The 13157-nt window shown below is 33.5% G+C and overlaps 1 protein-coding gene across 1 annotated transcript in view; it reads right to left on the bottom strand.

The window, feature by feature from the left end:
- Positions 1–332: 332 nt before the first annotated feature.
- Positions 333–13157, bottom strand: part of LOC147497357 (uncharacterized) — a 38752-nt gene continuing 25927 nt past the window's right edge. The window contains exon 2 of the mRNA XM_086562853.1: positions 333–1012. Coding sequence (XP_086418979.1) covers positions 333–1012 — 680 coding nt within the window. The remainder of the gene's footprint in view (positions 1013–13157) is intronic.

The raw sequence follows: 13157 nt of genomic DNA, 5'->3' as shown, positions 1-13157 counted from the left end.
ACATTCTCCCTCGTGGATTTCTGCGAAAATCATCTGACCCTGTTCTGGGCTTATGCACCTCATATGGGAATCTCCGGCGGACTTTCTGAAAAGTTTGTCGTTTACTAGGCAGTAGTGACTTGACTGGTATTGAACCTGTCTGGCCTTGGTGCGATCTGTTGGTGCTTTGCCTAGCTGGATATAATCTATGATAGGTTGCATCCATGTTTGACTCATCTGAGTGTCAGAGAGTTGGCATAGGTCGCTGATTTCTAGGACGTGCTCATTTTGGTAAGCAGGTCTATCAATTACTTTGATAAGTAGTTTCCTAGGGTCACAGTTCAGTGTTTGGGTCACGGGTTAGCCAAGCTGTCAGCGTGGCGATTCTCTTTTCGTAGGAAATGGTATATGGTGACTTTCTTGAAAGAATGCAGTAATTGATTTACAACTTGAAGGTACTTAGAAAGGTTACCTTCATTGTTGGTATACTCATTGGCGACCTGGCGAACGACCAGTTGTGAATCGCTGAAGACCTTAAGCTCCTGAACTTTGAGTTCTAATGCCATGTGAAGCCCTATGATCAGGGCTTTGTACTCAGTTTCATTGTTGGAGGTTTCAAAATCAATGCGAACTGATTTCTCCACCATAGTGCCATCCGGTGATACTAGGACTACTCCGACTCCGCTGCCACCTGGATTGCTAGCTCCATCTACGAAGAGTGACCATACCGACGCATCATGTTGTTTAGATGTCGTGGGGTCGACCTCTGGTTCCCAGTTCAGGTCGTCAACTGGGAAATCTGCCACGACATGACCCTTCTGAGAGATTCTTGGGGTGAACTTAATGTGGTGTTCACCAAGTTCTTCTGCCCATACTGCTATGCGAGTTGTTTTGTTGGCTTTAAGAAAGATCTTCTTTAGCGGGAGGTTGGTGAGCACTTTGATTGGATGTGCTTGGAAGTATGGCCTGAACTTTCTTGCTGAGTAAAGTAATGCTAGTACTGCCTTTTCAATGTGGGTGTAGTTCTTCTCAGCTGGCAACAATGTCTTGCTTGTGAAGTAGATTGGTTTCTCTGAGTTCTATTCCTCTTTGAAGAGAACTGAACTGATAGCAAAGTCAGACACAGCTAAGTACAACCCCAGTGTTTCACCATCAATTGGTTTTGCCAGCACAGGTGGTGTTGACAAGTAGTCCTTGAGAGTAGAGAACGGTTGGTGACATTGCTCGTTCCATAAAAACTGTTCACCCTTCTTGAGAATTTGCAGGAAAGGTCGTCATTTGTTTGAGGCTCTCGATATGAATCGATTTAGAGCTGCAACCATTCCTGACATATTATGTATCTACTACTTTGTTTGTGGGTCGGGCATGTCCTAGAATGCTTGAATCTGATTTGGGTTAGTTTCTATCCCACGTTGTGAGACTTGATACCCTAGAAATTTCCCAGAGGACGCTCCAAAGAGGCACTTCTCGGGGTTAGGTTTCATCTGAGTTCGCCGCAGTCTGAAGAACACTTGTGTGAGATGATCTAAGTGATCTCCAACTTTCTTGCTTTTGATGACCATGTCATTTATGTAGACTTCGATGGTGTCACCTAACATGTCTTGGAACATATCGGTGACAAGTCGTTGGTAAGTCGCTCAAGCATTCTTGAGATCGAACGGGAGGACGTTGTAACAGTAAACTCCTTGCTCTGTTATGAATGATGTTTTCTCTTGGTCTTCTTCTGCCAGTGGGATCTGGTTGTAACAACTGTAGGCGTCCATGAACGACAAGAGTTCGTGCCCACGGGTTTGGACTACGAGTCGGTCGATTCTTGGTAAGGGAAAACTATCCTTAGGTATAACACCCCTATTATTTTATTCCCCTTTTTAATTAAATATATGAAGTTAAGTAATAATAAGGCTTAAATACAGAAATATGCAACGTACTTAGGTCCTATTAACACTTGTATCAACATAGAATTTTTTTTCACAGGTGTATCAATGTACTATGCCCGATTTAACAAAAATAGCAATCCGTTAAGTTCAAATTCGGTTAAAGTGATGATGTGTCATTTATTTTTTCAATTTCGTTTTATTTGTATTTTCCACTTGGCATGCCACATCAAAGATTTTCTACCAACTCAAAGATTTCCACCTTAGCCTTTAACTCAAGCATTTTCATTTTTTTTTTTAGTGACCTAAAAATAAATTAAATTTTTTTTGAATTAATAAATAAATATATATAAATTAATTAATAATTATATAATAATAATAAAATAATTATATAAAAAATAAAAGAAATATATAAATAATATATTATTTTATTTATTATATATATTTGAAAATTATAAAAACTATAAATAATAAAAAAAAAAATATATTATAATATAAAATATATATTAATTTCTAATAAAATAATATATAAATAATATATTATTTTATTTATTATATATATTTGAAAATTACAAAAAAAAATAAATTATAAAAAAAAATTATATATATATAAATAAAGAAATAAAAAAAAATAAATAAAGAAATATATAAATAATATTTTTATTATATATATATATATATATATATATATATATATATATATATATATTTATTATATATATTATATATATAATATATTTTTTTTTATTATATATATATTATATTATAATCTTTTTTTTTTCTTTATAGTTTTTTTTATAATTTTCAAATATATATAATAAATAAAATAATATATTATTTATTTATTTTTATTATATATATATATATATATTATAATCTTTTTTTTTTTTATTCTTTATAGTTTTTTTTTTATAATTTTCAAATATATATAATAAATAAAATAATATATTATTTATATATTTCTTTACTTTATATATATATATATATATATATATATATATATATATATATATATATATATATTTTATATATATTTATTATAATTTTTTTTTTATAATTTATTGTTTTTTTTAATTTTCAAATATATATAATAAATAAAATAATATATTATTTATATATTTCTTTATTTTTATATAATTATTTTATTATTATTATATAATTATTAATTTATTTTTATATATATATTTATTAATTCAAAAAAAATTTAATTTATTTTTCAGTCACTTAAAAAAAAAACGAAAATGCTGAGTTGGTAGTCTTTGAGGTGGAAATGCCGAAAGTTGGTAGAAAATGCTTTGATGTGGCATGCCAAGTGGATAATACAAATAAAACGAAATTGAAAAAAATAATGACACATCATCACTTAACCGACTTTAACTTAACGAATTGATATTTTTGTTAAATCGGGCATAGTACATTGATACGCTTGTGGAAAAAAAATTCTATGTTGATACAAGTGTTAATAGGACCTAAGACGCTGTGATATTTCTCAGATTTAAGCCTAATAATAATAAGAAAAGAAGATAAAGATAAAAGAAGAGAGAGAAAACATGGGGAGAGAGAGAAAAGGGGTTTAGTTACAACCGAACCCGCTTTTGCTCCCTCTTGGATATTTTCAGGGGTTTAAAAAAAATAAATAAAATAAATAAAGTTAAGAAAACAAAAAGAGACGTAAAGAGTGAAAAGAGAGAGATAGAGTGCTACTGCCTTGAGAGTGGTAAAGAGAAGGTTTCGAAGGAGAAAGACTATCTTAACGCCGGTTTTCGAGTTTGTTACGTAAATTAACGTTTTCGCTTTTCGATTAATTTCGGTGAGTAGTCTAAACTTGCTTAATTCTTTTGAAATTTTATATATATATATATATATTATAATTTTTTTTTTATAATTTATAGTTTTTTTTTTATAATTTTCAAATATATATAATAAATAAAATAATATATTATTTATATATTTCTTTATTTTTTATATAATTATTTTATTTTTATTATATATTTATTAATTTATTTTTATATATATATTTATTAATTCAAAAAAAATTTAATTTATTTTTCAGTCACTTAAAAAAAAACGAAAATGCTGAGTTGGTAGTGCTGAGGTGGAAATGCTGAGTTGGTAGAAAATGCTGATGTGGCATGCCAAGTGGATAATACAAATAAAACGAAATTGAAAAAATAATGACACATCATCACTTAACTGACGGAACTTAACGAATTGATATTTTTGTTAAATCGGGCATAGTACATTGATACGTTTGTGAAAAAAAATTCTATGTTGATACAAGTGTTAATAGGACCTAAGTACGTTGCATATTTCTGTATTTAAGCCTAATAATAATAAGAAAAGAAGATAAAGATAAAAGAAGAGAGAGAAAACATGGGGAGAGAGAGAAAAGGGGTTTAGTTACAACCGAACCCGCTTTTGCTCCCTCTTGGATATTTTCAGGGGTTTAAAAAAAATAAAAAAAATAAATAAAGTTAAGAAAACAAAAAGAGACGTAAAAGAGTGAAAAGAGAGATAGAGTACTTTGCCTTGAGAGTGGTAAAGAGAAGGTTTCAAGGAGAAAGACTATCTTAACGGGTTTTGAGAGTTTGTTACGTAAATTAACGTTTTAAACTTTTCGATTAATTTTCGTGAGTAGTCTAAACTTGCTTAATTCTTTTTTGAAATTTTATATATATATATATATATATATATATATATATATATATATATATATATATATATATATATATATATATATATATATATATATTTATTATAATTTTTTATAATTTATAGTTTTTTTTTTTATAATTTTCAAATATATATAATAAATAAAATAATATATTATTTATATATTTCTTTATTTTTATATAATTATTTTATTATTATTATATAATTATTAATTTATTTTTATATATATATTTATTAATTCAAAAAAAATTTAATTTATTTTTCAGTCACTTAAAAAAAAAACGAAAATGCTGAGTTGGTAGTGCTGAGTTGGTAGAAAATGCTGCTGTGGCATGCCAAGTGGATAATACAAATAAAACGAAATTGAAAAAATAATGACATATCATCACTTAACTGACGGAACTTAACGAATTGATATTTTTGTTAAATCGGGCATAGTACATTGATACGTTTGTGAAAAAAAATTCTATGTTGATACAAGTGTTAATAGGACCTAAGTACGTTGCATATTTCTGTATTTAAGCCTAATAATAATAAGAAAAGAAGATAAAGATAAAAGAAGAGAGAGAAAACATGGGGAGAGAGAGAAAAGGGGTTTAGTTACAACCGAACCCGCTTTTGCTCCCTCTTGGATATTTTCAGGGGTTTAAAAAAAAAAAAAAAATAAAAATAAAGTTAAGAAAAAAAAGACGTAAAGAGTGAAAAGAGAGAGATAGAGTGCTACTGCCTTGAGAGTGGTAAAGAGAAGGTTTCGAAGGAGAAAGACTATCTTAACGCCGGTTTTCGAGTTTGTTACGTAAATTAACGTTTTCGCTTTTCGATTAATTTCGGTGAGTAGTCTAAACTTGCTTAATTCTTTTGAAATTTTATTGTTTGATTATCACATAATTTGTAGTAGTTATGCATTTTATTTAATGGATTTGAAGATTTAAAAATGTATTAATTAATTTTATCAAATCCATATATTGTATATTATATGTTACTTGGCAAGGTTGACAATTTGACATACTGTTCTTCTGTCGCAAGGTTCACAGTTGCTAGATAAAGATTTTTCACAGATTATTAAGTGGTCTTTGGTAGTCTGCAAGATGTTGAATGCTTTGAATTGTTTATTAGAACCTTTGGATTGTTTAAAAGGTTGTCTAAAGCTACATTAAAAACCTTATAGATTACTATTTTAACTGAAAGGTATTGTTTGATTTTGATGCATGAGATAAGTACAGACGCCAAGATTCCCTTGTTGATATACGTGTTTTGATGGGTATTTTTCATGTTAGTTTCTTGTTAGCAAATTTCACATGCTAGTTTCCTCTCTCTCTGGTATATATATATATATATATATATATATATATATATATATATATATATATAAGTATATAAAACACGGTTCCCTTGTTGATATAATGCGTGTTTTGATGGGTATTTTTCATGTTAGTTTCTTGTTAGCAAATTTCACATGCTAGTTTCTGGTGGTGGGTTCTCTAACTTCCTTTTTGTTTCGACCCCCACCTACGTGGCAAACGTCCATTAGTAGGGGTCTCCACTTTATTCATTTAATCGACAGGGCTAAAGCCCAATTTGCAATACCATTGATCGATGTATGAGGCCCATTAACTCATGTGTCTAAAGGCTGAACCTTAGCTACATGGCTTGCCACTAATGTCTGATGATTTATGTCCAGATTCATTTCTTATCAAAGAGATAATTATCAGTTGAGAGTTATATTCTATCACAATTACTCAAGCTACGAGATTACTTGAGCTACAAGGACTCTCTACGCTACCTATATAAATAGCACATTATTTTTCATAAGGAACTACGTAGAAACTTGATCCCTAGAGAATAGATCTTGGGTACGTAGGCAGCCATTATCTTGGTTCAGTTTCATCTCCCCCAACATCAAATTCCTCTGTTTCTTAGTGCGTTCTTTACCATTGCTCTCGTTGTGTTGAAGCAGTTTATTGCGAAACATATATATATATATATTGTCTAATTTGTGGCTAAGAATTGTTAACTTCAATTAAACAGGAATGTGTGGATTTGGTTATTATATTAAAATAAGTCATGATATATTATTTCCATGCATGGCAGAAACGGGTTTTGAATACCAGGAGGTACAACACCCTTTGTATTTATCCCCACCTAATAATTTTGCAATGTTATAAGTTTGACTTTAATGTGTCGCGTGGGCATAGCCTATCTATTAGTTTTGAACCATTTTCTTGGTGTATAAGGATACTACATGAACACAAACCCTTCTATTAAATTTTATAATTAAGTACTCAAATGGGCATACACTTTGTTCCAATATTGGTGCGTGTTGTTTAGTCCTGTTCAAGCCATGAATTTTGTCTGATTTGGAGACGAATTTCAATGTGTTTAGAGATTGATTTTGGTTTTCTTTAAAGCATGTTAAGTAAGTGTTATCCGCCCTCTTTCAAACTCAAAAAGCCCCATAGCATTTCGATTTATGTATAAGGAGTTACACCCTTCGGAACTGCAGAAATGTGGTATGTTCCTGGTTTGGAATCGGGTTTTCACCTAGTTAGGGTCAGATTCAAACTCTCGCCAAAACATGAAAAAGTTATTTTTCTGAGTCTTCTTTACAACCCAATTGGCCTCGTCGCATTCCAAGGTCTGTGGAGGTAGATATGAAGTCTGGAAGTTTGGTTGACCGAAACCAGTGTGTCAGAAATCAGTTTCTGCGCACTATGTTCAAGTCCAGTTTTAATTTAGTTAGAGTTTGAACTAGATTTTTATGAAAACATAAGAAAGTAAGATCTAGAAGTCTGTTTTCTATTACAATTGGCCTCATTGCATTTTGAGGCCCGTGGACTTAATTATGATGTCTGGAAGTTTGACTAGCAGAAACTAGTGCGTCAGAAATCAGTTTCTGCGCACTGTGTTCAAACTTAGGTTTTGCACATTTAGAATGAGATTGAGTAATTTTGTAAATATAAGAAAGTAATTTCTGTGTGTTAGCTTTTCAACGCAAAAAACCTCGATACATTTGGATACCTGTGGAAAGAGTTGTGACATTCGGAAGATAGTCCGTCAGAAATCTAGTTTGCTAAAATTAGGATTTTTACCGTTTTTACCTAAAGTTTTCTTCTAGATGGGCTGAGGTTGGGACTTCGAGTTCTACATGAAAAAGTAGGTCTACATACCATAGTTTCTAAATAATTAAGTTACATATAATTTGGATGAATGTAGGAAAAACTATAGCATTGACAATTTGGCTAGCACATAAATATCATAAAACTATATTTTGGGCTATATAGTTTTATGTGCATTAAACTCTTCTTGGATGTTTTATATAGTGTTTGTAGCCTACTTTTAGACTGTGGTTTTATTTGGAACCGACATGGTTCATAAGATCATTTTTTTTAGAATCAAAAGTAGAGAAATATCAATTTGTGAGTTTTTGGATTTAAAGATTCATAGTGTATCTCTGGGTATGAAACTTTACGTATATGATTTGAAACTTATTGTATGTGATTCTATATAGTATAAATTGTTGTTTTCCTTAAAGGTATATACAAGGATGTTGATATTTATTGATTAAGAGCTACGTAAGGCTTGATTCTAATCTTGAAAGATTAGATACGTAGGCAGCCTTATGTACAGGTGCAGTCACTATATTATATATTATATATTAGTTTTTATGATAACTATATGTATATAATGTTAGTATTTAATTGTGTACGTGATTGTGGCTGTTTGAATTGTATTTGATTGATAACCATTCGTGTAGCGTTCAATGATATTTAAATGTGTGATTTGCATTGATGCATGAAAATAACTTTCTGCACGTGTGATCAATTATTGTGCATGATTAATGCTAGTACAATGATAAGTGATAAAAGCCTAAAACTGTAGTTTTTAACCCTGTAACAGTCATACTTTTAGACCAATTATGTGAGTAATAATTAAGAGTTGACACTGATTACGTGTTTTATGCATTTCAGGTTTCAAAGTCCATTATGTGCAGAAATGTGCCACTTTAGCGAGATAAAGGAGCAAAGGTCGGTTACTAAGGAGTTCCGTCATTAAAGGCCAAGATTCAAGAAGACAAAGCCTTTCTAAAAGCCCGGTCAAAAGCTGAAAAGTCGACGCGGCAAAAAAGACACAAGTCGTGAGAACTTCCGAAGGCCGTATCTTTGGACTCAGACCTCGGAATGGGTCCTACCTTATGTCAAAATGACCGGCTCGGAAAGAGCTTTCCAATGGTTTAAGCCTAGATCCAATCAGAGGAGCAGAAGTGGAAGGAAAGTCTGTTGAAGCCAACTGCAGCTGAAGATGCCTTTTTGGACTGAAAGAATTGGGTTTTGGGCCTGATTCTCTGGCCCAAAACATGGCTCCAAGCCCATGCACGATTTTTGGATCTGAAAGTATAAAAACCAAAGCTTAACTCTTTGTTAAAGGTAGCTAATTAGACCTAAAACTATATAGAATTCTATATCTAGTTTTCAGTAGAGTAATTAAGTTTAAGTTCCATTTTCAATTCTTGTTTTAGATTAAGTCCTTGAATCATTGTTCTTGATTGATTAGATAAATAAAATAGTTATTTTTATCAATTTCGATTTTTGGCATTTCAATTTATAGATCTAATTTTAATTCTTGTTGATTATCATTTCGTAGTTGAAGTAGATTGAAACATTGTTAGTTAAATTAGTTAAGTTAGAATTTTAATATGATGTGTAGTTATAATTCAATGGGAAATGATGGGTTGATGACTCAAGGCTAAAACCTCCATTAGAGGGGTTGATGAAGCTTTGATGAAAACTTAGTGGTATAGTGTAGAAGCATTGTAGAATCTATTCCACTCTAGAAGGTCGTGATTCACCATGAGAATGGGTGGACGACCTCACATGCTAGTTAGTATTCGGTAGAAATGTCATGAACACTAGGATTAGAACTCGAATTTCTTGCCGTAAGAACGTAAGAATCGAGATACAAGAATCTATGCTAGGTTATTAAGTTGGATTTGAGGTGGATTCAATTCCCCTCTAATCCTTTATCTAGATTCAAAAACAATCATATTTCCATAGCATTCGTAGTTAAATTCAACATAATCAATTTCATATTGTATCGTAGTAGAACACCCTTCGTAAAGCTCTCATTAGACTTAAACCCGATTAATTAGATTAGAAAACATTCCATGCTAGAGAACTAGGAGTGGAACGAATTTGTTACTCCACTCTATTTCGATAGAATTGAGAGTAGAAACTTTGATAAATATAGACACGTAAATAAGTTTTAGTTTACTTACGTTTTGAGTTCCATTGTTCATTTCGTAGGTAAACTATCAATTTTATGTTTTATCAAATGGCGCCGCTGCCATCTTAGTTTTACTTTAGCATTGTTTTCATAGTATAATTAGTCATTTTTAAGTCCCATTAAACCCACCCACCCTTGTTTGATTCATACTGTGGTTGTCCGTTTTAGCGTTGAAAGTTCCGCAAAAATATACACCTGAGCGACCAGCCTTCTAAGCGCCTGCTGCGCCCAAAAGATCAGTAACAACGAAAGCGACCAGCCCCCATGTGGGCGCGACCATACACTAAAAACACTGTAACTTCAAGTTACACGGAGACGACCGCGCCCTAAGTGAGTGACACCACCTAAAGCTAAATTTTCCGGATTTCTACAGTTTGTTTTGAACTTCGATTTTTAAGTTTTTCGGTGTTCTAACTTGTTATTTACACTCGACCACGCCGTAAACAAAGACACTATTCATAAGCGAAGCAAGGGCGCTTCTCGGGTATTCTTTCTTCCATACCTCGCATCTCCAGTTAGAGGTTTATACTAAAATATCAAGATTGTTTAGAGTGTTGTCGTGTTTAGACTTAGACTTGCATGAGATTAAGATCTGGTCGGAGAAAAACACCGAACGTAATTAACCGTCAGCGTCAACAAACAAATCTATCGAGTATACCAATCATTACACCTCTAGCTACTATTCCACCAACCACACCGGACATAATGGCTGAAGAAAGAGAGACTCCTCTCTCCGACTTTTACAAAGCCTTGAGCGATAGCCCTAAATCTTGCATCGTTCTAGCAGACCCAGTGGGGGATTTTCGAATTCCCCCAAACATATTTAATTTGTTACCCGTTTTCCATGGTTTAGATCATGAAAAACCTTATCAACACACGCTTAGGATTGAACAAGTCCTTACAACATTCCATCATCCTACGGTTGGTACAGAACAAATTAAACTGAGGGTATTTCCCTTCACCTTAGCCGATAAAGGCGTCTTGGTTAGTTAACTCCCAAGCTAACTCTGTGGACTCGTGGGCTAAACTTGTTCAAATTGTTTATGGAACATTTTACCCACCCCTAAAGACGGATGAGATGCTTTCCAAGATTCATTTTTCCGACAAAATCCTCATGAATCATTTTCTCGAGGCTTGGAATCGTTCACCCGATCTGCTTATAGAGTGTCCACACCATAACCTAGCAAAAGACACGTTAGTTCGTTGCCTTTTTCAAAGGACTTCAACATCACCATAAAGAAGTCCTTGACATAATGAATGGGGTAGTTTCCTAAGTAAAGGAGCCTCGAGAGGCTTACAAATTTTTAGAAGATCAAACTAAACGTAATAACAATTGGGGGTAGTGATGATATCCCCCACTGCTAGTTCTTCTTCAACAGATTAAGGCACGGTATGTTTGAGATGAAACCCGATCTAGAACTTAAAATTTAATCGAATCTCTAACTAAAAAGGTTGAGGCTATTTCTATGCAACAAAAGCCTATCCCCATCATGAATGTTAACTCCAACCCATGTAATGTCCGTTTGAGTCCCCGAAAGCACCACGAATCCTATTGTCCTCTCGCCTATGAGCGGCAACAATTAGAGCAAGACAATGTTTGCTCCATTAATAGCTATCCTATTCCTAATGCCCCATGGAGACAACATCCCAACTTTAGTTGGCGAAACAATCAACAAGTTTCACCTCCAGGGTTTAATAACCAAAATGTTAGGCAAGCAAACAACTATAATCAAGCTCCACCTAGGCAAGGATAGGGACAAAGTCAGGGAAATTATAATAATTATAACAACCAAAGCGCACCACGACAAAGGATTAGCACAAGGTCGGGGTAATTATAATAGTTATAATACCAATAGAGGTATCGTTCCGGTTAACAATAGTAACTATCACAACCCACCCATAAATAATCAACGTGAGATAGTTCCAGTCGCACCACCTGTGACTACTACACCATCACATCCGGATCGTATAGACACCTTTATACAGGTTACCCAACAACTTTTCCAATCAATGACTCAATCAAACCAACAGATCTTACAATCCATAAATCAGGGCATACAACAGTTAGCCCAAGAGAAAGCCCAACCAAAAGGCGTGTTTCCAGGACAAAGCGATACCAAACCCTAAAACAAAGAACCACAAACTTTGAGGTAAACGGTAATACTAGTAATCAAACTACAATCGTAGGTGACCTTAATGCCATCACCACTCTCCGCCTCGAAGAGTGGTTGATAACAAAGTAACTATTCCTATAGTTACCCCATCGATTTCTCCTACACCGGATATCGAACTAGATACCGCAGAGAAACTGAAGAGCCTACCACCGTAGAGGTACCCGGTTAAACAACAAACTAAGAAACAGAAAAGCCAAGGTAACACATCAAGTCGAGCCATACGCTAAATATAGAGCTTAAACCACCATTCCCTCGGAAGTTAGCCATGCTAACCGGGATACAAACTTTGAGGAGATTAGGAATGTTTTCAAGAATCTAACGATAAACCTTCCTTTTCTCGAAGCTATTAAAAAGCTCCCTAACCACGCTAAGTTTCTTAAAGAGTTATGCACTACTAGGCGTAAGACCAACATACCTAAAGACGCCTTTCTAACTGAACAGTTCCCAACTTTATCTAAAAATAATGGAATTGTTAAGTACAAGGACCCTGGTCGCCCCTATCAGAAATGCACCTTAGGAGATTCCCACACGACGGACCGCTTTATTAGACCTCGGGCGAAGTGTTAACTTACTCCCGTATTACTTGTATAAACAAATAGGTCTACGGAAATGCAACCTACAAAAATAACGTTGCAATTAGCGGACGGTCAATTAAGTATCCTAAAGGTGTAGTGGAAAATGTGCTTGTTAAGGTTCGTGGATTTTTACTATCCTGCTGATTTTGTTATCCTCGATACGTAAGTCGCTAACGACTCAGTACCGATCATCTTAGAAGCCCCCTTCTTGGCAACCAAACGCGACTTATAAATTGCGCGATGGTAAGATGTCCTTATCTTTTGCCCATCTTACGGTTGAGGTAAATGTTTTAAAATGATGAAACAGTTACCGGATTAGATATATAGATGGGGAGGTTAGCATGATCGAGAGCTTAGCTCAAGATTATTTTAACAACACGCTTTCGAAAACAATATGTACAAATTCCTTTCTTTTGGAATTTCAGATTTTGTAAATGACTCCTACTTAGAGGAAGTCAACACCATCCTTGAGTCCACACCAATTGTAGACCGCCCGGTTGCTCCATATATCGAGTATGAAGACTTGCTACCTAAGCAAGTATTCATTATGCAAAATGAGGACCCCCGAAAACATCTATTGATTTTCCTTCCACCCCCCTGGT

This window comes from Coptis chinensis, chromosome 5, assembly GCF_015680905.1.
Source record: "Coptis chinensis isolate HL-2020 chromosome 5, ASM1568090v1, whole genome shotgun sequence".
NCBI lineage: Eukaryota > Viridiplantae > Streptophyta > Magnoliopsida > Ranunculales > Ranunculaceae > Coptis > Coptis chinensis.
Note: the sequence above shows the minus strand (reverse complement) of the source record. Positions and strands in the feature narration are given on the sequence as shown.